This window comes from Trichechus manatus, unplaced genomic scaffold, assembly GCF_000243295.1.
Source record: "Trichechus manatus latirostris isolate Lorelei unplaced genomic scaffold, TriManLat1.0 scaffold00099, whole genome shotgun sequence".
Taxonomy (NCBI): domain Eukaryota; kingdom Metazoa; phylum Chordata; class Mammalia; order Sirenia; family Trichechidae; genus Trichechus; species Trichechus manatus.
Genome location: NW_004444035.1, coordinates 5,474,633 through 5,502,583, shown reverse-complemented (window position 1 = coordinate 5,502,583; position 27,951 = coordinate 5,474,633). Strand labels below are relative to the sequence as shown.

The following is a 27,951-nucleotide window of genomic DNA, read 5'->3' as shown; positions in this document are numbered from 1 at the left end:
TGTCTTTTCTCCATTTGATGGACTTTGGGCCCTTGTCGAAGATCAGGTGACCGTAGGTGGATGGATTTACATCTGGGTTCTCAATTCTGTTCCATGAGTGACCCACAGTTTTAGAGTAGGATGCATACTGCCATGTTCAGATCTTTTAAATGGAGAATGTTTTTGTGTGGTTATTTAAATATATTTTATAAATAAGTGGTTTACTTATTGATCAGTGTTTATGATATTTATGTCATAGGAATTAAATCAAATGCTTTCAGAAACACCACCAGTTTGGAAAGGATCGTCGAAGCTGTTTCGAAATCTTAAAGAAAAAGGTAAGCAAATTTTAGTACTTAAACTTTTTAGTATTAACACTGTATTGTTTATACTATTTATACATGCATATTTTTATACTTAAAAATATTTAAAAATTTATATATAAGTATTCATATAGTATGCAGAGAAAAGACTGAAAAGGAAAACATCAAAATATTAATGATAATTGTTTTTCAGGCAGTGTGATAAATGTTCCAAATATTTTACCAAAAAATGAACTTTTATAGTTAAAAGAAACACTGTTTTTTAACCATATTGAAAAGTATAGGTTATATTTACCTAAAGAAAACATTTTTCAAAAATTCCGTATCTCCAAATGTCTATTTTTCTTCCTTCCATTTTCTAGGGAATTACAGATAATCTTAATCAATGTGAAAATCTTTTGAATGTGTCTTTTGGAAGCCTAATTTGACCATGTTTCTTTTAAAAATAGTACTCATTTAGTCCCATAACTAATGTGACCGAATTGTACATGTGAAGAATGTTAAAATGGCAAACGATTTGTTACATATGTATTTGCCACAATAAAATTCACGAGTTTCAGCTTACCCCATTATCCATATCCATGCATCCAAGTTGATTCTTTAATTCATACATTTCCTTGCAAGTAAGTAAATATGGCTTTTATTCCAGTATTCTTTCACAGTGCACTTGTTATACATATTTATAGCAATAAATGATGAATAAAATCTCTGTAACCTTAAAATTTAACCTATGATTTCTCAGAAATCATGCATTTTTATATTCTCAGTATAAGAATATACAAAATAAAAATATTAAACATGATATAACAGATTTTTCTGCTTCATCAGTTTTAACCCATATAAGTTTGAAATATATATACAGTAGCATGAAGCCAAATAGTAGAAAGAAGTAGTGATAATTAATATATTTTATCTAAGAATTAGAAATTCAAATTATTTCCACTTGGTTCACATGGAATCTGAAAAAAGAGACACCTCATCTTTTATTGTAGGCTTTTCATGCGAAGAGTTTTAAAATCTTTCAGAAATCTGAGGCAAGCTGTCTTAAAAAGCTCATAGAAATTTTCTCCTGGAATTTGGCTTAAAGAATGTCAGTTAAATCTTAGATTGGAATAATGTTGTTAGGTGCCCTGAAGTCAGTTCCAACTCCCAGCAACCCTGTGTACAACAGAACGAACACTGCCTGGTCCTGTATCATCCTCACAGTCATTGCTGTGGTTGAGCCCATTGTTACCGCCATTGTGTCAATCCATTTCATTGAGGGTCTTCCTCTTTTTCATTGATCATCTGCCAGGCATGATGTCCTTCTCCAGGGACTGGTCCCTCCTGGTAACTTCTCCAAAGTATGTGAGACGAAGTCTTGCCATCCTTGTTCCTAAGGATCACTCTGGCTGTATTTCTTCCAAGATAGATTTGTTCATTCTTCTGGCAGTCCATGGTATATTCAGTATTCTTTGCCAACACCATAATTCAAAGGCGTCAGTTCTTCTTCAGTCTTCCTTATTCATTGTCCAGCTTTCGCATACATATGAGTCATGCATATGAGAGTGGGATGGCAGGATCAGGAAAATTCAAAGCTACAGATTATCAGGTAAATTTTAAAAATATTTCTTTACTACCTTTCATGGGAAAATACAAATTGGATCAATTATAGTCTGAGAGAAATAAATGCATGCAATAAGGAAAGTCTTTTTAGTTAACCAAAAAACCCATTGCCGTTGAGTCACTTTCGACTCGTAGCGACCCTATAGGACAGAGTAGAACTGCCCCATAGGGTTTCCAGGGAGGGCCTGGTAAATTCGAACTGCCAGCCTTTTGGTTAGCAGCCATAGCTCGCTGTAGCTTTTAACCATTGCGCCACCAGGGCTCCTTTTTAAGTTAAAAAAAAATAATAATAAAACCCGTTGCCATTGGGAGGGCTTTAATCTGAAAGCCCTAGATTTAGGCGTTTCCTGTCCTTCTGATGTTATATGCATATTTGCATCCCATTGCCCCCACTCCTGGGGAGATGGTATATTCAGCAATGTCCAGTAGAACTGCCTGCAGTGATGGAAATGTTCTATTTCTGTGTTGTCCAATATGGTAGCCACTTGCCACATGTGGCTATTAAACACTTGGAATGTGGCTAGTGTAACTGAGGAACTGAATTGTAATTTGTTTTTTAATTTTAGTTACATACTATTAAATACTCACATGTGGCTAGGACAGTACAGATCTATATCATACTGATCAGATTATCACAGTAATCCATGATCCCAGAAAGTTTTAAAACCATTAAATTTGGTGAAGAAGTACAGAGAAACCTGTTTTATTATCAAGAGATTAGGTGGCAGATAAATTTTCAAACTAAATTTTTAGAGCGCTTGAAAATTAATTTTTAAATGAAGTTTATCTGGTTCATAAAAAAATTGTTATGCAACTTTTATGAAAACAATTATTATATAGTTATTTATAACAGCCAACTACACTGTATCATGATATAGCAACTAAACAGCTTATTGTTTTTAAGGAACTCTGCTTAAGTTTTTTTGGTGTCTTTTTAAATGAAATTAGTTGGCATCTTTCTAATCTTCTGTTTCTAAACATCCAATATCACTATATGCTTCTCATTTATTTTTATTCTTTAATCCTAAACCAAAAGCCAAACCTGTTGCCTTTGAGTTGATTCTGACTCATAGTGACCCTATAGGACAGAATAGAACTGCCCCATAGAGTTTTCAAGGAGCAGCTGGTGGATTCAAACTATGGACCTTTTGGTTAGCAGCCTGAGGTCTTAACCACTGCGCCATCAGGGCCCCTCTTTGATCCTGGGTAGTCTTAAAATAAATTGAAGGGTTAGTGTTAGAGTTTTCCGTTTTTGTAACTGTAAGGCATTAGGAGTCTGCAGTTCAGATTTGGTAGTGTTTCTCTTCTTGATCATTTTGTTAAATTATATCATGAGTTTCACTTTGTTCTCCTTCCCTTTGGATTATGCCACCTCAAAAACCACCTACTTCTTAAGTTAAATTTATCTTTCTCATAGAAATATTTTTAATAGAGGATTATGTCCCCAATTAAAAAAAAAAAAAACACCTCTATAGACGAGTACCTACTGTGATGATCATGACCAGGACTCTTTCTATTAGGTAATCTGTCCCTTGGGGAAATCTTGAGTTAACGAACAGATGAAAGGTGTATAGCAGTTAGTGAACTTCTTTATACCAGCCAACGTCTGCGCGTATTCCACCAGGTCATTTAGAGCACCAGTCAGTGAGATGGGATTGCAGAGACAGGGATCCCATTTCCCATCCCATTTCCCTTTCTTCTTTCTGCATTTATGCTTTTTCTTTGAGATCCCTATGGAATCTAAGTATTCTATCTTTATATGCAATGACCATTCCAGAATCTTTCTCCCATAACATTCATGGCAATCAACCAGAACTATCTGTCTATAGGTCACAATATTCTAGTATAAACAAAAGAAGGGAATGCTTTCAGGGCCTCCTCGCCAGTTCCGTTCATGTCTTCTGACAGACCGCCTGACGGGTTCCTCTTCTCTTTGTTCTGTAACAAAGAGGTAGCCTCAGAGAACATCAGCTCAAATGGAGTTTTAAGGTTCACGATCTGATTATTTAAGGGTGTTTATACCCTTTTACCAAACATCAGGACTATCTGATATCCAGATAAGTGTTACAGGCTTGTTCTTGATTTTGATTTTCTTACTATCCACTCAGGTCAATTAAGCCATTAATTCTGGGTTTTGTTGTTGTAGTCCAAAAGCAAGAATTCTGGAAACAGAATGTGTGTTTTTATTTACTACACACAAATTCCTTTTAAAGTTTGTAATTATGGGGTTACAGCGCCATTTAATTAAAATAAAAACTTCTTAGAGGAGTCCATTTAATAGAAGCATTAGGTTTGTCAAGGATAATAAATGAAAATTTGAAAGGAGAGAAGTGTTAACTATGGAACACTTCACAATGGTAATTATCTCCAACTTTTTTATTTTATGATATATTTATATATTAAAAACTAGCAACAAGTTTCTCTAAGTAAACATTATAATTTGCCTTTTTTTTGCAAATATCTGTGAGCAATAATAAGATTTTGTATAGATTTCTACAGAGACATGATGGACGATTAATTTTGTTGCTTGTTTTATTATGATTTTGTAATAATTTAATCCCATTTAAAACAATATTTAGCATCTGCTTTAAAATCTCAAGTTATTCTATTCTTCATTGCTATTGTGAGAATAATATTTTACTTTGATAAATATGAAGATAAAGTAGTATTTTACATGTAGCATAACAGATATTATTTTTCTTCTAGGTGTGATTTCATACACAGAATATCTTTTTCTTTTATGTATTTTAACAAGTAAGTATACTCATTAAATCTCTTTGTGTATGCAGTTTTCATATTTAATCAGAGTCTTAGAAAACAAATCTTTCTTTGATTCTCTGTTGAAAATTACCTTAGACATAGCCATGCTGTTTTGCAAGATTCACATCCACATGACACAGAAAAATGCTAAGCGTAGCACTGTCAGGAGTCAAAAACATAAATAATATTGTGGCTTGTGGTATGAAATTCTCTTAAATTGTTAAATTTTACATCATGTATCAATCCTTGTTTTAATGTAAGATAAATCCTAAGGGGTGGGTTCCAAGTAGTGTACAAGTACTAGTACTGTGCAGTTAGTAATTGGGTTACTTGAAGTTGTTCTAGACTGGAAAGCTATAATGGTGATGCAGGTCCAGTCCATGATGGACACTCCGTAAGAATTAGAGGAGCAGGTGCCATGGAGTCTCAGAGACTTGTTGAAAAGTTACCTGGTTAACTAGAACCATTTTGGATGCAAAATTAGTAGATACAAGTACCGAAACCAGCACAGTGATAGGCAAAATAAGAACATTGTTTAGGAAGCCAGTTGTTGAGATGGGAGAGGGTGTGCGTTAAGACTGTAGGAAAAACACATACAGTGGCTTTTGCTTGCTATGGAAAGGTGGAAATCTTTGGGGTCTATGGAACTTCTTCTGGAGTTCAGGACCCATATTTAGATACTTGTAGGGAATTTAATTGAAAAATGATGGGATGTTGTCTAGGTTAGAGCCAAGGAGTATATGAAAAGAGGGCTGGTAGGAAGTGGACTGCATAACCATTGATTAATCCGTGTTACCTGTCTCGAGGTATCTCATCTTTACCTTTTATCATTTTAACCTGCAAACAGTGCTAGTAACGACTTCCTTTCTGTCTGTATTTTCAAGATCTTTTTAAAGTTTAAAACTGGGTTATCAGAGGTGGTGTAACTGGTTTTGTTTTGTTTTGTTTTCCTTTCTTTAATGAAATAGTAGTCAAAATAAGTTTAGATTCCTAAAATACATGCAAGAAATGAGCTTTGGTAAAGGACTCGTTTGCATTTCTCTTCTTTTCAGAGGCAGCTATTACTGGTTAAAAAACCAGGGCTGTGTGCTTCTCCTTTGCCACATTCAAGATTGCACGGCAGGCAATGGCAGGTGTATCTGTGGGAGGTCCCTTTTTAAACTTATTGCCAGTCCTCTCGAAGGAAAAGGTCAGATGTTTTGAGAGAGGCATGCAGACTGAGAAGCTCTTTGGAGGACGCTTTCAAGTTTTCTTCTATCCAAGTTTTCTTCTTTATGCTTTAGAAGTAAAAAGCGGAAAGGCCTGAACCTTCAGTTCATAAAACTGAAGCAGTTCATAGGATGTGAACGTCTGTCTTTCTCAGAAAAGCGGTTGTTACTTATATTTGGGAGAGCTGAGAATTACTTATTCAGGCTTCTTCTTTTATAGTTCTCCTTTCGAAGCCTCTAAAGTTTAAGCCCCAAAATAGGAACTATTTTTGGAAAATGTCAAAGATTTTCCTTTCACTTCTTGTTTCTTGATGTTGGGATTTATGCTTGAAATAATTATCTTAAAATTGGCTGTCTTACCTCATCTTGGCTTCTCTGATTCTTAATTTATTACTGTGAAACAGTTTGTACACTATGACCACAGTGTCTTTGCAAAAAGTTAATCATTTTGTAATGTCTCATATTACTTAACATTTATTTTCATAGGTCATTTTATTATATATTTCCTAAAATTGGGAATGGTCCTTGGACATACCATTTTTTTCTTTTTTTTTCGGTGCTCTGAGTAGTTGAACATACTGAAATATTTCAGATGTGATCGATTGATATTTTCCTTTGAAACATACTGACAGACTTTGGATAAGAGAGAAAAAAACTTATTTTTAAAGGAAGGTAGTCAGATTTTTCTGTTGGTGTTATTCAAGGAGTCTCACACAAGCGCTTTTAGAGGGTATTATCAGTTCTGTTTCTAAGCGTGCTAACATGAAGGAAAGGTATGTATACTTATGTATAGTTTATTATAGTTAACTAATTGTAACATGTTACTTCTAATAGTTTGGCTAAAGAAAGTATTTCTGTACAGAGTATGAGTAACAGTTTACAACTAACATGGACTTTTTGCTTGAAAGTACATTTTTCCATTTCATGAATACTTGTGTTTTTTTCTGGTAGAGCCACATGCAGGTTTTAGAATAGCTTTCAACATGTTTGACACAGATGGCAATGAAATGGTGGATAAAAAGGAATTTTTGGTGGTATGTATATGATATTCTGCATTTTATTAATAATTAAATAAATTATTTATATTTCATTTTTTTAATTGGGAATACTACTATAAAGGGAAAATAATGAAAAATGTATGCTCACTGTAAATTCGCAAAGAAGTTGATACTTATGTACTTTGAATAATATTTACATTATTACAGTATAAATTATATTCAATGTGTAAAGATGATTCTAATTGTTTACACACTGTCTGGAAGTTTGCAGTGTGTCAGATGTTTTCTGTTGTGGGGATAACAGGCACTCGTGAGGTATAAACGCCCAGTTAGTATTCAGCGCTCATCAGATCAGGCACCCAATCACAGCTCTTGGCCAGAGACTTGCCTTCCTTCTCAGTATAGGATTTACGATTCTTCTCCTCCTCTTCTCTCTCAGTCTGCCTGACATGCCTGTCTTGTCCCCACTTTCCTGTTCCCTTCTGTCTTTGACCAGGGACTGTTGTAAAGCAGGAAGCGTAAGATGATTCTTAGGTGTGTATCCCGCCATCTTTCTCGGTGGCGGCTCCAGCCTTGGTGCTCTGGTGCTGGTTTGACTCCGAGGCTCGCATGTCCTATCACCACCCTTCTCTCCCTCCTTCCAGAATTCTCAAGTTTCTCTCTCTAGGTGCCTTACATCTGCTTCTGCGGCAAAATACCTATTCTGTTTCTCCTCTGGAATAGAGATTTATATTAATTTATCCCATAGCAAGCAAAGCCACTCCTAGCGTTTATGTTCAACTCTGCCTTTACTTATACTCTCCTAGTAAAAAGAAAGAGACTCTTGTGACACACTTCATTTTGAAATTAAACTTCTCACATTTGGTTAGGGGTTGAGGGTGGGGGGAGAAGAAAGGGGAGAGGTAGTACATGAGCAAGCCATTTTATTTTCTATTTTTCCTTTGTAACCCGTAAAAACCGTTGCTGTCAGAATGGATTCCAACTCATAGCGACCCTATAGGACAGAGTCAAACTGCCCCATAGAGTTTCCAAGGAGCAGCTGGTAACAAGCCATAAAACATCCCTTAGAAAACCTCTTAGAGGGCTTTGTGTTTACTTCGGAGGATGAAACACAGAAGAAAAACTATGAAATCTTTTTTTTTCCTGTGGTAGGAAAGAGAAGAGGTAAAAATCCTCATCAAAAGCTAAATAGTAGCCATTCGAAGGGAAGCAGGCAGTCCAATTACTGGGATCTATCAGAAAGCGTAATCTAGCACCCAGTCAGCACTTGCCGGCCTGCAGCCTGAGCAGAGCCTTTGGAGCTAGTGCTGGCTGGTGGGGGTGTTCAGGGTCATCGCAGCGGATGAAGATGCATTTCTGATATCCTGGAGCGGACAAGTTTAGCTTAATATGATTTTGTTATAACAGTGCACAATTGTATTTTAGGAATTTCCAGAATGGGTTTAGTGATCTAAATAATTTGAATACTCTTGTTCTGGCCACCTGCCAAGTCCTACCCCACTGACTTTAAGTTTTGGAACTCAGTCCATGGAAAGGATGCCTGTGTCTTTCGGAATGTTGTCTGTCTGTGGATATGGGGGTTAAAAAACGTTCATGTAGAATTCCTGTTTGTTTTCACTGTACACACTTGGAAAAGCTACCCTTGCTTTAAAGCTGTGGTTTTATTTTTTTCAGTTCCTCAGCTCCTGCCTCCTAGGTGATTTTTGTTTGGTTTTGTTTTCTGGCAGAGTTGTTGAAAACAGGAGGTGGAGTTAGGCTAAGCTTTTTGTAGATATCTAAAATCTATGATCCTTCTGCCTACTTATAAAATAATTGTAAGCAACCTTTGCTAAAATCTCTTTTCACTAAAAAAAAGTGTGGAATAAATTTTTGTGTTAAATTATTTGTATTTTTTACTGTATTCCTAAATATTGTTATGTATCTTGGGAGGCAGTACCTTTTATTTGACTTTCAATACTTGCTATAGAAAATGAAGAGTTGAGATGGCTGTCCACATTGTAAGACAGTAACAGCCAACTCCCCCAGGAAACTGTTCTAAGGTAGGATTAGGCTTATATTTGTAAAATCATAGGTTTTTTTTTTTTTTGGAAAACTTCCAAATCAGAAAGACACTTTGTATTTTGATACCTTTCAAGCTTTTTTTTTTTTTTTTTTTCGTTTAATTGTTTAAAAAAAAAAAAACAACGTTGCTGTGGAGTCAATTCCGACTTGTAGTGACCCTATAGGACAGATTAGAACTTCCCCTCAGGGTTACCAAGGGGCAGCTGGTAGATTCGAACTGCTGACCTTTTGGTTTGCAGCTGTAGCTCTTAACCACTGCACCACCAGGACTCCAGTTTAATTGTAATTTCTTTATTGTGCTTCAGGTGGAAGTTTACAATTGAAGTTAGTTTCTCATTAAAAATTTATACACATATTGTTTTGTGACATTGATTACAATCCCCACAATATGACAGCATGCTCCCCCTTTCCACCCCAGGTTCCCAGTGTCCATTTGTCCCGTTCCTAGCCCTTCCTACCTTCTCGTCTTGCTTTTGGGCAGGAGTTGCCCATTTGGTCTCATATATTTGATTGAACTAAGAAGCATGTTCCTCACGTAGGATTTTTCTTTTTTTAATAACACTTTATTGTGATTTAGGTGAAAGTTTACAGAACAAATTAGTCTGCCATTCAGCAATTTATGCAGTGTGGTTTTGTGACATTATTGCAATCCCCTCGATGTGCCAGCGCTCTCCTTCTTCCTCCCTGGGTCCCTGTTTCCATTCACCCAGTTTCCTGCCCCTACCTGCCTTCTGGTGGCGTTTTGGTCTCGTATAGTTGATTGTTCCGAGGTACACATTCCTCTTAGGTGTTATTGTTCGCTTTATAGACCTGTCTTTTGTTTGACTGTAATATGATCTCTGGGGTGGATTCAATTCCAAGTTTGAAGGTGTCTAAGGGCCACAGTTTCGGCGGTTCCACCAGGTTCTGTCAGATCGGTAAATTAGGTCTTATTTATGAATTTGAGTTTTGTTGTACATTTTTCTCCCACTCTGTCCAGGACCTACCACTGTGATTCTGGTCAGAGCAGTTAGTAGTGGTAGCTAGGCACTATCTAATTCTTCTGGTTTCCCCAGGCTAGTGGAGGCTGTGGTTCATGTATTCTGTTAGACCTTTTGGACTGATTGTTTCCTTGAGTCTTTGGTTTTCTTCACTCTTCTTTGCTCCAGACAGGAAGAGACCAGATGTATCTTAGATGGCTGCTCAGAAGCTTTTAAGACTCTACTCTCTATTCACCAAAGTAGGATGTAGAACACTGTCTGTATGGACTATGTTATGCCAGTTGTCCTGGATGTCCCCTGAGGCTATGGTCCTAAGCCCTCAAATCCAGTGATTCAGTCCCGTGAGGTGTTTAGTTATGGCTGAGAAATTTTCATGACCGTGCCCGCTGTGTGCTCTGTTGTATACATGAATATGTTTGCAGTACATGTAGATATGTATGCAGAAATATCTACTGCCCAACTTATCTATGTCTGGGTGTAACCCTAAAAATCATAGGATTTTAAAGATGAAATAATACCATTTACAATAATAATTAGCTAACATTTATGGAGAACTTACTATGTGACAGGCAGTGTGCTAAGTAACGACTTGTAGTATTTACTCCACACGCTATTGTTAGGTCAGGCAATTTCCTCCATTTTCCAGATATGGAAATGAGCTTTAAATAATTAGAGTAACTTTCCCAAGGGATTATACATGCAAAGAGCATGCCGCCACCACCACCGTGCTCAGTTACCTGAAGGAGACCTTAGAGGTCATCTAGTCCATTCTCGTTTCATATATGAGCAAACTGGGGCCCAGCGAGGGTTAAGTGACCTGTCCACAGTCGTAAAACCAGTGTGTGACAGAAGCTGGATTTAGACCCAGAGTCCCTGAGTTCTAGCCCCAGGAGGCTTCAGCTCTTTGTATGTGTGTGCCACAGACTCCATGTCTTTATATTTTAGTGATAAAGCTAGAATTTTACACATTGAACTTAACTATGGCTTGCTAGTAACAAAGGTGGTGTTTTCTGTTCCCCAGGGGGGAAAAAATGGCAATCAGAAATTATATCTGTAGTAATTTTAATTTTCTTAGTGGATGAAGCTAACTGTTTTCTTTGTTTATAGAATGTAACCCACACCGGGTAGTAAGTAAGTGTCCAGAAACTTTTGTTAGATATTTGACCCTTGAATGGTTTCCTTTTCAGCTTCAAGAGATATTCAGGAAAAAAAATGAGAAGAGAGAAACTAAAGGAGATGGAGAAAAACGTGCACTGCTGGTAAGGATAATATATGGTAGTTTCAGGAGGGTTTTCTAGGTAAGATTTATTTATGTTGAAAAACAGTAATTAAAGTTTGTAACTTTGGAGCTGTCCCTTTCTTAAAAATGTTCTAATGTTCTTATATAGAGAAAGTGCTTCAGCATTTATATGCATTGATATCAATATTTATATTAAATATTGGTATTAAACATCCATATCCATAATCATTCATTAAATTATATTCATCACTATTTTTGTTATCTGTGAGATTTGAAGGGTATATCATATAATAGATTAATGCAGATGATTGTGCATGTAAAAATTTAAAGGTGAATTGCAAAGATTTAATTATAAATGCGAGTGAATTTAATTGTAATGTGATGATACTTATCTTAAAGCAAACCCAAGGAATGTGTTTCCTTACATGCTTAGAAATGTATATTACAGGTTCTTCTGGGATGAGGTGTGTTTGTCTTCCCCTGAACTCCCCTCCGTCTTCCCATCCGCTTTCTTCTTGCTTGTCCCATGAGTTCAGCCTGATGACTGGCCAGGTCCACGTGATACCAGACACTGTCAGATACTATCCTAGGTGCTTTGCATGCATTTTCTCAGTTAATTTACCTGACAGTTCTCTTATTATCTGTAATTATACATAAGGAGACTGAGAATTGAAGTGGTTGAGCATCTTGCCCAAAGTTACATAGCTATTAAATGGCAAAGTCAGGATTTGAACCCATGTCTGGCCAGCTCCAAAACCTGCTTTTTTACCCACTGGTACTTTGATAGCAGAAACACGGTAAATTTTGTTGTCATGCAAATGTTAATTGTTCCATTTGCTAATCAGTGTTTCTGTGCAGCAGTTCAATTGTTGTACATGGAATTCAAGTAATTAACTTTAGAGAATTGCAGCCTTTTTTACTAGTCTCATTCTTATAAGAATATGCATTAGGTTTCTTAAAACATGGATTATCTGTAGCAGATGGGTGCCATGTTCAAACCCAATCTATGGATGAAATGTATGTTTCTATTCAGTTTAATAAAAGCAGATTATCGGAATTATGAACTACATATTAGTTCATAGGCTGTTTGACTATGATACAACTAGCGGTGTGTGTTGACTCCCCTCCAGCATGTTAATTGACCGAGCTTATGGACAACACTCTTAAACATTCAAAGAACTGCTTGTCATGTTAGCCAAGTGTTAGAAAGGCACGATTAGTTCTCCACTTAATTCAGGTTCTTGTGGTTTTCAAATTGTAGTTAATAAATCCTCTATGAATAGCCCCATAAATGCAGGTTTTTTTAGAATATTAGGAAATAAGACTAGGTAATTGAATGCTTTCTTAAATTTTATTTCCTGTAGATAATGTAGTGAAAGAGTAAGCAGTTAATTTGGATAGATTGCCTCTATTATAATTGACAGGGTAGGTGAATTCTCATAAAATGTCATTTAAGGAGGTTGAATTACATTCATGTATCTCTTAACAGACCTCAGTGATAAAGTAGATGGTATTTCAGTGGATAGACATGTAATTATTTATCTAAACTACTTCAAGAAATGACTTATGGATCTTCCAGTAAAAAATACAATAATATTCTGATCATTAATATTTACTAAAACACTCAAGTAACAAAGGGAGAGAGACAAGGGAAACATAACAGACAACCCACGCTCGGAAAAGCTGCAACATCAGCATAAAACTTGGCTCTGAGCTTCACTGCAGCCACCTTCAGGGAAACTTAATATCAAATTAATGCAAATATTTCATAATAGCGACATAGTGAAACCTCATAATTTGCATTAATTATGGAAGATCCACCTGAATGATGAAATTTGAATTATACCAGCGTCAGGGACAGATTACCCAATAAGTGAGATACCAGGGGCTTCCTTGTGCTCATTTACTCATCTGTAGTGCATAATTTCACCTGTTTTTGAACAGGTGCACTACAGATGAATAAGTAAGCCAATGTAAGCCCGTGCGTACCTTGCTTACTGGTTAATCCACTCCGACCAGCATACCCTATGTTGTTTTAATTTATATGTATATAGATCATTGTAACATTCCCTAGCTAATATAGGGAGGAAGGAAGCTTATTTTAAAGAATAGACAATAATAACTTATGAGTAATATGTAGCTTGTTTATAAGTAAAGGAGTGCATAATAGTCATTGACCTTCACAGGTAACTTAGAGGTATTTATCTTAGTTTAAACAGTCCTCCTGAAATCTCATTTACATAATTTAGCTATCAGAACTATTCCTTAAAACAGCTTCCCAACTAAACAGCACTCTACAGCGATATCAAACCATTGCCGTTGAGTTGATTCTGACTCATAGCAACCCTAAAGGATATGGTAGAACTGACCCATAGGGTTTCCAAGGCTGTAGTCTCTACGGAAGCAGACTGCTGCATCTTTCTGTTCTGGAGCAGCTGGTGGGCTCAAACGCTGACTGAGTTCTTAACCACTGTACCACCAGGGCTCCTTACAACTGTAAATGTTAGTTACTATGTTTAACAATAATGATAATTCGTGGTAACTTATTGTTAATAGTCACATTTTAAATAACGTGGATCTGAACTGACAAGGTTTTATTTTAGACTACTCTAGTTATAGAGGATTATGTAGAATTTAGGGTGCTGTTGTCAAGCTGCTGGAAATGACAGTGTGGTTCTGCATCTCCTCAGAATGTTTTTGAAGCAACTGAATTTAGCTTATAGTGAAAATACACGGGTGACATTAGAGAGACAGTATAGTACAGGCTCAGGGACAAGTTTTCTAGGTTCAAATCCTATCCTGCCACTCACTGCCAGACCCTTACCTCTCTGAACCTCAGTTTCTTCATTTGTAAACGGGGGTAACTGTAGTGATGACCACACGTGATTGTTACAGGGTTTGAAGGAGGTAAAAGCACGTCACTGTTTAACAGTATGTGAGATACGATGACACTCAAAAAGGCTAGCTAATGGTGAAACGTAAAGTTCTGCTTTAAGCTGAATATTTAAATCAAAACTAAATAAGATATTTACATAAATGACAAGTGACTACGCTTCAGAAGGAAAGGAAGAAAACTTTCCTTGAGATGCTCACTATGTGCTATGCTCCGTGCTCCATCCCTTAGACATGTTTTTCCCGTTAGTCCTCGTTACACTTCTCTCAGGTAAGTACCACACCTGCCTCCAAGATGAGAGAACCTTCTCAGAGAGGCTAAGTGACTTGAGTAAGGTCGTAGCACATCGAGAGCAGAACCAGGATCCCAGTGCAGGTCTCATACCATTCCCACTGGGCCGTGCTGCTGCATCTAAATTTTCCCCTACTCTGTGGAGAATTGCTGAATCAGGTCTAAATAGAACTGCATACTTAAGAGAACATGTTTTACTCAAAGCAATAGTTCTACCAGAAGGTTACGATGAAAATGTTTGAAATGAGCACAAATTCATTGAATGTTTAATTATATGAGATTGTAAAAACTTTGCTACTCATCTTTAACATTTATAGCACTTATATTGTGTGTGCGCTCTACATAGACGGTAGCATAATGATTTGCCCTTCCTAATTGATTATTTTGTCATCTTTTTCTTTTTTTTCTTTTGCTATACTTGGGTTCATTCTGAAATGTGACACTTCATTTGGCCCTTTGTGCTCTATGTCAGCGTCTTCAACTTTATGGATCCCATTCTTCTGCTAATAGTGTATGTACAATCCTTTACATGTTCTTTATGTATATAGCCCTCACCTGTTATACTTGATAATGTTATTTATGTGAAGTTACAACTGCTATTTATACTGTTGAGGAATTTACTGACTACGGTAAGATGCAATGAAACCAGAATCTTACTTTTCCTTCTCAGATTATCGGAAGCCTAAAACATACAGTACAGTCGTGTATCTTTCACTTTCGGTTAAAACAAGGGAAAGGTCCATGAACAACAACAACAACTAAAAATTCTGGTAGAATAATTGAAATTTTATACTTTTTGGCTGTATTCGAAGAGATATATACAGAGTATGGAGCAGATTCTCAGGCTGTGAGCCTGCAGTACACAGGTATTTTAAGAACTAGATCTATCCATCTGATACACAGTCTTTTCTCAGTTCTAAGAAAGAGGTATATTAATGGATGGACTTTTCCTGGTTTTCAGTATTTCTTCCAAATTTGTTCTGAAACTTTGGTTGCCTGCTTACTATTGATGATCGATACAAGAATCTAGTATAAGTTGGTACTTTATCAATCATGTTAAATATATCAGTATATCATAGTGTATCTTTAAAGAGGACTATGATTTTCAGACTCTCCTTGTTTCTGAAAAAGTTAGGAGTTCCTGTAAATGAACTTGGAAATATCCTGTTCTTCTTATGCTGAGCTATCTTTTTTTCCTGGTCTCCTGAGAATATCAGAACTTGTTGATTTGCCAGCTACTAAATGACTAAGAATGGACCATAGCTTGTGTTGAACATACACACGCACAGTTCATTAAAGTTCCCGAAGGAGCCGTAACTCCTTTGGAAGGATCCCTCAAATTGTAAAAAAGATTCCACCTGAGAAGGCCTTGAACTGAGGGGGGCTGACTCAGTATTATGCTGCTGACTGTATTCCAAGTGTAGTGCACAATGCTAAAAGCAGGTGTGTTGCACCCTGTATTGGATAGTTCATTGAAATTCCAAACACTGAAGGCTAACTCTGACTTAGATTAAAACATATACACAGGAGGCTGAATCAGAATGAAGTAAACCCAGTATGTCTCGGCTCCAGGAATAAACCTAGGCAGATGTCTGGGGGTGGGAAACAAGCCAAGTCCATAGGACCCTTATCATTGACTAATTTTTTTGATTCCTAACAAGATACTTTAAAAATATTTCTATAGAATTCACTACTGTTTTCCATTAAATAAAGTCTATCATTTTCTTCAAGTTTTTAAAGGATTCCTCTGTTAATAATTTCAAAAAATTTGTAAGAATATATAAAATGAAAATCTCACAGATTTTAATGCAATATATCCGGTGAAACTTAATAAATATTAATAACTTAAGACTTTATGGCTTATTTTTCTAATCTGTCATTGCGGGAACCATTTTCCTATCATGGCGATACTTACTTTTCCTTTAAACTCCTAGTTTTTATGTAGGATAATTATGTAGTTTCTAAAAAGTACATCTCAGAGTGATATTGTTAAGAGGAAATAAATCCTAATACAGCTTTAGTGAAAGCTAGATAAACAAATTGCAGTCACTCAGCCATTAAGAGAATAATATTGAAAAGCAAACTTAAGTTGTGTGTTTTATTTATATTTTGCTTGCTTGTTTAATGGGAAAGTAATTTTAGGATTTTGTATTTTATTGTAGTAATTATTATTTATTTTACTGAGGACAGCTTTTTGTCCAGCTGAGAATGTGAAATGCATATTTTAAAGTGATCTAACTTGATGTCATTTTTATCTTCATAGTCCTGAAGGGGCTATGTGAGGTTAGTTGGGTATATAATCTGATTTTTTTCCTATAATAAAAACAGTTTTGTTCAGAAAGGGAAGATTATTTTCAGAACATGTAAACAAGCAATGAAAATTCATTTAAAATTAGGGGGAAACAATTCAGACAGCCTGAAAGTTTAAATGAGATATCATTGATGTAAGTACTGAATTCATAGATTACTATAATTTTATGAATTAACTGGCAATTTTCTGCTGGTTTCTGGGATTGTAGATCAACTGGAGGGATAAAGTATCTAATCTGAGTGCCGATCACAGAGCTATCTGGAACCTAAGAGATTTATAATAGCTAGTTCTTATCTTTAGGATGAAGTTCATTCAGGAAAGGCAGTTGGCCCTCCTGGCTTTTACTGTAGAAGTGGAGATTCTGTGACCACTCTAGTGGCCTGTCCAAAATTCAATCACCTTTAAGTAAGTTCTGCCTGCATATATTCAATCAGATTATTTCTTGCTATAGGGTAACCCTCTCTTTGAAGATTCAGTAGAACTCCTTTGTATTCATGAAGGTAGATGTTACCTTTATAGCCTTCTTTATTTCAAACAACCTGATGCTTTTCATATTCCACATGCTGCCAACTCCTATTATCTGCCCACAGTAAAGAAAAGAAATATAAAAATTAAAAACAATAATACAGAAGTCAGTTACATATGACTTTGGCCTGCCTTGTGTTATTTTTTTACTTTTAAAATATTCTTAATGACGTTAATGCCATTGTAGTCAGAAGATGTATCAATTTTTATACCAGTTCTTTGAAACGTGTTGAGACTTGTTTTATGGGCTAAAACAATGTCAGTATTCATAAATGATCTGTGTTTGAAAAGAATGTGTATTTTTCTCCAATTTGAGATACAGGGTTCTGTTTTATGTATTAGACCGAGCATGTTAATCATGGGTTCTGAATCTTATCTGTCATTACTAATTGTTTTTGGTTGACTTGATCTATCAATTAGTATTTTAAATTACACATTATGATGGTAGATTTGTTCATTTCTACTTGTAACTCTGTCAGTTTTTGCTTTATGTATTTTGAAGCAAATGTTATTGCCTAGGTTAGAATAATAGATTAGTTGTATCTTTTTAGTGAATTGAATCTTCTATAGTTACATGCTGTCCTCAGACCTCTAGAAATATTTTTACCTTAAAATCTATTTTAGTTGTTAACAGCATAAATATACCACTTTTCTTTTATTTGTATTTTTTATTGCTTTATGTTTTTTGTTTAGGAGTCCATGGGTGGGTGCAAATGGTTTAAGCACTCAACTACTAGCCAGAAGGTTGGCGGTTCAAACCCACCAAGAGGTGCCTTGGAAGATAGGCCTGGCAGTCTGTTCCCAAAAGGTCCCAGCCTTGAAAACCCTAGGGAGCGGTTCTACTCTGCACACATGGGGTCACCATGAGTCAGAATCAACTCCATGGCAGCTAACAACAACAACAAACTTTTTGTTTATTTTCTACTTTTTCCTCTAGTGATGATGCTCTCCTTGATTTTTTTAATTCAGAAATGTACTGCAAATAAAATGTAAATATAAAATAAAATGAAAAATAATAAAAGTTTAACCACTGTATAAGTCAAGAAATGCAGCATTGCCATGTCCCAAGAGACCCCTTAATATGCCCCCCAGTCGCAGCCCTTCTTTCCCTCAAAAGAGAACCCCAATCATGACCTTTATGGAAATCACTTCCTCGCTTTGCTTTGTAGCTTTACCACCTACTTATGCATATCCTAAACGGTATGGTTTAGTTTCGCCCATCTCATAGTGCATGTAGATGGGATCACGTTGTGCAGATTTTTGTGTGTCTTGCTGCTTTGGCTAAACGTCATGATTGTCCGTTTCATGTGCATTGTTGTCTGTAGTGCTTTGTTCATGGATTTGCGTTGCTGGAAGCAGTAGTTCTCAAACTTCGTCATCTCAGGACCCCTTTGTGTAGTGAAAAAATTATGAGAACCTCAAAGAGCTTTTGTTCATGTGGGCTACATCTATCTGTATCTAGCATATTAGAAATTAAAACTTAGAAAATTTAAAATATTTATTAGTCCATTTTAAAATAGTAAGAAATAAACTCATTACATGTTAACATAAACACTTTTTATTTTCAATAATGTAATGAGAAGAATACTGGTGTTTTAATTCTTTGTAAATTACCTTAATGTCTCGTTTAACAGACAGCTGCATTCTCGTATCTGCTTCTGTATTCAAGCTGTTGAAATACGTTGCTTTGGTGACAGATACTGTCGGTTGTTTCCCTTGAAGTGACGAGCTCGTTGGTTCATTTTCAGTAAACCGTCTGCTAGCTAACGAGGTCTGACTAACGATAGTTTGTCTGCCAGTTGTTCTCTAATGTAAAAACAGGCGTTCATGAAAATCACGGCTAGTTGAGCTTACAACACAAACCATCACGTTTTTTTTTCCCTTGACACAACCACAGTACTTTGGTGTGCAACAGAGGGCTTTACACATACTTCTCATTCCATCACATCAGATAGTAAAGATACATGTTAAAAGATCAATTTAACAAAATTATTGGACTCTTCAGCAAGTACATTCTTAAATGGAACTTTTTTTTTTTTTTTTTACTGCGAGTGTGTAGCACAGAAATATGGAATGACTACTGAAGAATGTGATGACTTTTTGGTCTTTGGTGTCACTGCCTTGATTTCTGCAGAGGCTACACCACACTAGTTTTGTCACCGTTGCTTTTTCCATCATTGCGAATGTCAACACACGGCCCAAGGCAAATGGTGTCTTTAAGGCACTTTTAAGAAGATACGTCAATTTCATGTTTTGTCCAGCTTCTTTAGTTGAAAGGTTGGTGCTAACTTCATTAAGAGAAAGCTGTCATTAAGAGAAGCCTGGTATGTCTTTTTCAACCTTTCTCTTTCCTTATATTTTAGGAGTATCTTTTGAAATAGCATATTTCATTTGTTTGCTTGTTTTTTTTTCATGCAGGTTGACAATCTTGACTTTTTAACTAGACAATTCAGTCAATTTACATTATTGTGACTACTGATTTATTTGGATTTATTTTAATCATCTCATTCTATCCAGTGTTCTTTTTTCTTACTTTCTACTGAATTAACTGAAATTTATTTTCCCCTCTAATAGTTCAGAAACATTCTCTATATTTCTATTCTTTGTGTGGTTATTTTTAAATTTTAATAAGCACACTTAAAGTAATAGAGTTCTTAAGTTAGTATCTTTGTTCTCTTCCTCAAACATGAACGATCTTAAAATGCTTCAAGGTCTTTCACAGTTTTTAGCAAACTTTTTGTCTCTGTCTCCTTTTTAATCCCACAAATTAGTCTTTTTAAATGTATACCATCACTGTTGGTTTAACATTGCCTATTTTTACTATTCACTGTTTAATCTCATCCCTTCCTAGACCTTATACCCATAAAGTATATACCTGAGTGAAAGAGTTTTCTGGTGAATTACAAAAAGAAAAAGAAAAAAACACCTCTCTGAAAATGTCTTTCTTTTTCCCTTGATTTTGAAAGAATTTTACTGGGTATGTAAGTTTAGACTGACATTTATTCTTAACATGATATTCCGCTGGCTTCTGCTGTTAAAATTGGTGGAAAGTCAGGTCTCAGTCTAATTATTATTTATTTGTAGGTGATCTGTTTTCTTCCCGGCTGTTTTAAGATCTTCTTTGCCTTTGGTATACTATAATTTTACTACAGTGTATCTCTTCATTCTACCTTCTGACATAGGACTTAACTGGGCTTTTCATATATAAAGATCATTTTCTTTCATTAATTCTTGAAAATTCACTGTCATTAGCTCACTGAATATTGTCTCTTTACCATTTTCTCTATTATTACTTTTTGGAGCTTTCATTAGATATTATTGCTCTCTTCCATGTCTTTTAACCTCTCTTTAATAATAATTTGCCATATTTTAATTAATTATTGATATTATACTGATAATATCAATTCGTATTAATAAAATTAACAATATAGGTTAATAATTTGTCATGTTTTTGTCTCCCCATGCTGCATTCTGTATAATTTCTTCATGCTTATCTTCCATAATTATCTTCTGTATTTGTTTTCTCTCTAGCTATACGTAATCTGATATTAAATTTCAGTGGTTACATTTTTCACTTCTAGAAGTTGTTTCTTTTTCTAACCAGCCTAATCATTTTTGGTAGTCTCTTTTTTCTCAATAATCCTTTTAAAATCAGCTTCCATATTCTTTAAACTATTTAAACTTACTTTGTATTCCATGCCTACTCACTGCAGTAACTGAAATCTGTGGGCCTGGTTCTACTGTTTGTTGTTTCTGCCGGCTCTCACCCGTGGTGGCTTATGTGCTTTTGTATTCGGTAATTTTGTATTGTGATCATATATTTTTTAGAATGTCTTTGTGGGGATTCTTTAAGGACTAGGTTACGTGTGTTTTCTTGCAGGGGTATTTGTGGTTTGTTTGTTCTTGTTTTCCCTGTGATACACCTGTGGATAACTGCAGTTTGCGGTATCTTTAAATTATAATTCTGAGGTTACAGTTTTTAGGGCCAAAGTTGCCATAGTAACATAGAATTTAAAGTTACAGTTTTCTTTGCTTGTTTGTTTGGGTTTCTGTGTTTTTCGATACCACCGTGTGTCAGTGGAGGTTCACGTGTTGCTATTGTGCTGAACAGGTTTCAGTGGAGCTTCCAGACCAAGACAGACTAGGAAGAAAGGCCTGACAATTTACTGCCAAAACTAAGCCAGTGAAAGCCCTATGGATTTCAGCAGCCCTGTCTGCAGCCAGTCGTTGGGATGGTTCAGGACCAGGCAGTGTTTCCTTCTGCTGTACGTGGAGTCATCATGAGCCGGGACCAATTCAGTGACAGCTAAAAACAACAGTAGTAAAAACCATTTACTTTGCTTGCTGGTTCCTAGTTAGCCTAATCTCTGAGTATAACCCTTCTCAGACCCCAGCTTTATATAGGGAGTTTGCCTGTGTGGACATGGACGTCTTTAGGGAGCCCATTTTGCCTGCCACGGTGATGTGTTCTCATCTTTCTTCTGTTCTCTGTTCCTTTCCTCTTCCTTCCTTCCTTTTGTCTTTCTTCCCTTTGTTCTTCTGTTCCTCCGTCCCTTCTTTCTTTCTTTCTGATTTTCATGGCTACTTTAGGCTTATTTTAAATACTCTTATTATATTTTTCGATGTCAAAGCTTCCCGCTAGTTCTGCGTGTTTTAAAATTTTATTCTTAATTTTATCACCCATGTCATTGATTAAAAAATTAAATACTTGCTCCAGAATAGACATATATATGGGAATCAATGAATGTGCCAGGCAAATCTCTGATAGATTAGCTTTTTTCCTTAGTGACTATACATCATATACTTACTTGGTATAGGGCATGGCAGTAATTACTGTGGAGATGTTGTCCCTGCCCTCAAAAACTTTATACTTTACAAGGTGTGATATGATAAAAACAAATATAGCCAGTTGCAGCAATTCAGTAATATATTCTCTCATAATTTATTCTTTGTTGCTAAATTATAGGTGGAAAAAGCTTTCTGCACCAGGGACTATTTAAGCTGTTTTGTTCTAAGTAAGATTTTTTTTTTTATTTAAAAAGTTGCATATCCTATCAGGAGAGATAGATAAATTGTAAAATAAAGGAAAAGCAAAAGGAAGAAAATTGAAAACCCTAATCTCACTATTCAGAAATATTATATTTTAGTATTTTTACTTCACTTTTTTCTGTGCTCAGAAATGTATCTTTTCTATATAGATATCCATGTCAGTATAGCTTGTTAAACTAATTTTATCAAACTATATTGACTTAATGTGTTATAAATATTTTCTGGTTTCATCAATGTGTGTGTGAGATGGTGACCAGTGTTTGGAAGAAGAGAAGAGGCAGTAATTCACAAAGGAAATCATTCCTGTTATCTTCTTAATAACAGTGCACATTAAACCTTATTTTCCAGTTTGATGTTTAGCCATCCCTTTCTTGATCATGTATTAACCTTCTAAGTGACAATAAAAAAATGCATCTAGTTCAAAGTATTTAGGTAATATTTCCAGAATAACCATTCAGTCCATCTAGTATTTATTGAAGTATACTATGCCTATATTTAAAAAAAAAAATTAATTTTGTCAGTTCTATATTCAGCTAATTTTGCTTATTTAACTTATGACCTAGTTAAAGCTTATTTAGTTACTAAAGGGGTGATGGGCAGATTTTCATTCATGTAGTTACACAAACATTTATGATCATACTTATAACTGTGTTATCTTAGTGGTTCCTGCTAAAGAATACTCTATTATTAACATTTTTAAAGATTTTATTAATATATGAGCAGTTAATAACAATGGATTACAATTTAGGAGATCTTTGAAATAATTCCTAGATGAACCATAATTTTATTAGTGGCACCAGACTTTTAAAGACCAAGACAAAAAAAAAAAGTCTTCTCATCCTCAGACACTCACTCCGGAGTCCACCCTGTAGCATTTTCTTCTCATGCTAACCCCAATACCACTGAACCTGAGACCTGTGAAATCTTCTCTGATACATCCTTTCAGAAACTCATTTGATTATTTTTCTCTATGGAAATCTAAATTAGGCTTGCATTTCTACATTGTCATATGAAGTTGAGACTACACTTTTTAATCTCGGTGTCTCCTTCTTCAGATTAGCCGAGACGGAGATAGAATCTAGAGTTCTATCCTTGTAGTAAAGATCAGAAAGTGTCTTATCCATTTATAATAGACACAACTGCCAAATCCCTGAGTAGCTTTGAGTGGTTTGACTTAAACAGATATATTTCTTTTTGACAAGTTTTGAATTAATTTAAACTTTGTTTTCTAAAGTATGGTCATGGCCATTTTCATCCTTTAATGCAATGACTCACAAACTGTATAACAGCCAACAGTAATTCAGTGTTAAAATAGGCATGATTTTTATAATTCACCATAAGATTACCTAAATCTTTTTCAAATGAATTTACTTCACAGAAGGTGTGAATAAAATTTGTATTTTACACTTTCTTAGAAGTTATGCACCGTTCAGTATAAGGACATGAGGGGGAGAATTTGATTCTTTTTGCCAAAGCTTGGTTGTACTTAGAAATAGTGGTTATATACCATTCCACCTTTGAAAGTACCACGGGTTTACCAGCAGCGTAATATAATACTGTTGTGTGCAGCAGAAAACAGAAAAAGGTAAGCGAATGTGTTTCGTTTTCTTTTCTTTTCAAAGGTTGGTTAGAAGAGATTTAAAGTGTATAAATTATCATTCTTTGTGACTCTTCTTTAGACTTCAGTCGTGCCTCTTACAACTTCTACAGGTACTCAAAACAGACGGAGAGGAACTTGTCTCCAGAAGCTATTGGGACACGCTGAGACGTAACACAAGCCAAGCGCTCTTTTCAGACCTTGCAGAGGTATAATCACACTCCAGCCAGGTCCTGGTACTCTTTTCTGTTTTGTTAATCTAGTCTTCATTTCATTTTAATTCACAGTGGTAAAACTAGAAATGTATTTTATATCTTCTGTGTTCTCCAGTAAAGCGATGATGACTGTATATAAGCTGTGTATTTGAATATGTCAACTGTACTGTCACGGGCAGTAAGGTTACCTAAAATAATCTTATTTTAAATTAACTTGTTTGTTGTATAAAACATGGCTTTCCAACTTAACTAAAAGAAAATACTGTTATTTTTTACTTGAGGATCACTTTCTGGAAATTGGAAAATAATATTTTATAGTTCCACTGAGTTTTTCAGCCTTGCAGTTTACAATGTCCCATGAAATGCCGAAATGTTTAACTTGGTAAAGGGTAGTTGACTCTTGTTAGTTATGATAGACTTAAGCAATTAAATTTCCTAGTATTAATAGTGGGTGCTTCCCCAGGTGGTGTCGGGGGTGGAGACATGCAGTAGGAGCGGTCCATCAAGGCAGGGGGAACATTTCACGTTGACCTTGTGTAAGACTGTCAGTACATGGTGAAAAATAAAAAGCAGGCTGGCTTTTATTCAGTTTTATTATTATTTTTGAACTCCGTACAGACGTGTATCTTATCAGTGCGCCGGAGGAAGACTGCTGCGCCAGCCCACCCCAGTGACACCACTGTCAATATGGAGTCCTAGCTTTATAAGCTTCTTAGAGATGGCTCTTAGTCTTACCACAAAGGACTTTTCAGTGAATTCTAAGAGAGAGATTTTTTTATTATCTTTTTCTCTTTAAAAATTAGCTTTCATTTCTGTTTTCTAAACTTTAAGTTTGACTTGAAAGAAAATTATACCTAAAAATATCTAGAGAAGTCATGTGGAATCAGGTATGACTTCTATTATTCCTATGGAGAGCGTTCCTTAGTTTTTATCTCTGGACTAGAACAAACACTTGGAAATGTTTATTTTTGTTACTTATGCTCAGTTTTAAAATCCCAAAACCAATAAATAAAACATTTTGCCATGTGTCTTATCTGTCCATGATACATAAATATAGTATCATTGTGACAAACAGTTACCTTTAAATTTAGGCTATTTTTAGGTATAAAATGGCAGTATGTGTTCCATTTATAGATATTTTAGAACTGCTTGATATTTTACTCTTTCCTTTCGGCACATAAGAGCAGACAGGGACACTGCCCCTTACAGTCCCTCCAAGCCCACTCACTATAGCCTAGTTTCCAGGCTTCAGATAATAGTCATGTCACTGCTGTCTCTCCCCATACTAGAATATCCACCTCTCTACCTCCAACCCATCTCTGAATCCATCTAACTCTGCTAGAGGATCTCACAGCTAGACAAAGACTGCTGTTAGATGCTGAATTGAGTTTAAATCTCGGGAGGTTTAAAACCAGATGACCAGTCAGCTCTTATGTAGTCAGAAGATTATATGGTTTGTATAAAATTTTCTGAAAATGTTTGTGGCTCTATCAGCGGTGTGCTGGAGCTGGCTTTTACCAGCCTCCAAAATCCAGCTCTACACATCTCTTTCCAACTCAGCATTCTGTGGCCACCCCTTGGCAGCTTGAAAGTGGTCATAATGGGAGTATTAATACCACAGAAATTGGCAAACACTACAAAACAGGCTTTTTGTTTCCTTCAGAGATCCAGGTTACCAGCATACCAGTAGCTGCTATATCAGTTCACACTATGATCACAAACTGTTAGATTAATAAATTGACTCAAACATAATTATGAAAGTAAATCTGATGGAAACGAGGAAGAGGAGAAGAAAACAAAACTTATAGTACTTTCCAGTCTGAAATAATTACTCGGGGATTGTCTCTGTTACCACCCTCCCACATTAGAGCGGATAATTGAGAATTAACTACAGTTAAATTACAACCAATTGTAATTCCTTATAATTTACTACTGATACCAAGATAATGCCAAACTGTTTATAGTATCAATAGTTCAGGATTCACATTGGTTTGGAAAGAAGACTTGGAAATAAATTTGTATTTATATTTCTTTGTTATCTATTTAAAATGTCATTATTGAGATCAAGTAGTTCTCTTTAAATATTTTAGGTAAATTGGACATTAGCCTCTCATATTCTTATTCCAGAGCTGTTTCTAACCATAGATTTTTTTCCCCCAAGTATAGTAAGTCCAAGTTATAATGAAAATTAGAATACACCACAGCTGAAACCACTTTCTAATCAAAATCATATATAATAAATTCTTGGTGTAGAATATGATGTGCCTATAATGCATCTGTTGAATATAGTCTGTCAGTACCAGAATTATAAAAACTGTTTTAAGTTCTACAGATGAAATTTAAAATTTTTTCTTATTTGCTCTAAACTCTAGTCTCCTTTATAAGTTTCAATAGAGTATTCTAAAACTTTGTTGACAGGTTTGAAGATTTCCTCTAGACTTGGATAGAGCTTGCTGAGATTATTACATTTTAATCAATAAAAATGTTAAAAGGATATCTTAAAACTCTTTAGTAGTTTGATATATTTGTATTCAATGCAAATTTATTGTTTGTGTCATTTTTATGACATCAATCTAAGTAATTTTTAATCAAAACAAGTTAGATAATGGCCTTCATGTATATGGCCCATGGAGTTCTTTTGTGGCCTTGTTTTCTCGCTTTGTTATGGAAACACCGGAATTCATTTTATTTTAACAAAGAGCACAAGAATCAAAGGAATGAAGTGTCTGTTTTTGTCTCACCCCTTCTGTGATTTAAGTTATAGAACACTGTAGGATACCAAGGACACTGGTACAGTTTTCAGAGACTCTGAGAAGGACTCTGTTTCAATAGAATGGGAAAAAAAAATATTTTCACCATTTCCATTTTCTAATTATTTTCCCCCTAATGTCACATTGTTTCTTATGCCTCTGTGGATCTGGATTATCTGGATAAATGCAACCTAAATCTAATAAGATTTCAATGATGAAAGACTGTCAGTGAAGGTCTTGTTGCTCAGTGGGCATGAGAAAAACAGCCTGAATGAGGTCATGACTTAAAAGCTGTGTAAAACAAAGCCATCTACATTTCAGTATTTTATGTCTTAAGGTAAAGGACATCGCAGCCCTGGAGAAAAACATCCAGCAGTTAGGTTCTCTGAGTTCACTGACTTCTGCTGTTCCCGGACTTTCTCATTTTAAGGCATTTTTTTCAAATCTGCGTAATATCTTATGTGTAGTTTCAACTATGAGAAAGAAATAAGAATGTACCACATAAAAATGTTTTTTCTTCCACAAAGACTGCACATGATTATATTTTCTGTCTTGTTCTTTTTCGGCTTCTTGAAATATATTTAGCAAAACTAAATAGCTAAAATTTATGGAGCATTTACAGTACGCCTGCCACCATGCACAATAGTTACATCTGTCGTTTAATCCTTACAACAGTCTTTCAGGGTATGGGCTGTTATTATTCCTGAGGATAACAGTAATATCCTAGAAAGGTTAACGTCCCCACGGTCGCATAGCTAGTAAGAAAAAGAGTCAGGAGTCAAAGCCAGCAACCTGACGCATGAACTCACCATCTTACCTGCTCACCACGCTCCTGCTTGTTTATGAAGGAAGCAGCTTTTCCTCCTTTTCTTACCCTCTTTGTCCCTTCTTTTTTCCCCCATTCCTCTAACTTCCAGACAGATACCCTGGACTTTTGACCGGCTGGAGCCTCTACTCTAACGCTCCACTTAGGAATGCTTTCCTGGATCCTTTCTCCCCCTGCTGACTTCGCTGTCTCACGATAAAAAACTGCCTAAACGTGATGAAATTAAATCACAAAAAAGTGTCAATAAACATCGGATTTCATTGTTTTTTTTAAGAAGTATTATTGTTATAAATATGATCATTCCCATTTTGCAGTCAAGGAAACTGAAGCCCAAGAAAAG

At 35.6% G+C, this 27,951-nt stretch overlaps 1 protein-coding gene across 1 annotated transcript in view; it reads left to right on the top strand.

Annotated features, from left to right (window-relative positions):
• The window catches only part of MICU3 (mitochondrial calcium uptake family member 3), a 102,488-nt gene that overhangs the window by 53,559 nt on the left and 20,978 nt on the right, over positions 1-27,951 (top strand). Inside the window, exons 4-9 of the mRNA XM_004382786.2 lie at positions 239-317; positions 4,614-4,661; positions 6,827-6,909; positions 11,102-11,173; positions 14,811-14,849; positions 23,934-24,029. Coding sequence (XP_004382843.1) covers positions 239-317; positions 4,614-4,661; positions 6,827-6,909; positions 11,102-11,173; positions 14,811-14,849; positions 23,934-24,029 — 417 coding nt within the window. The remainder of the gene's footprint in view (positions 1-238; positions 318-4,613; positions 4,662-6,826; positions 6,910-11,101; positions 11,174-14,810; positions 14,850-23,933; positions 24,030-27,951) is intronic.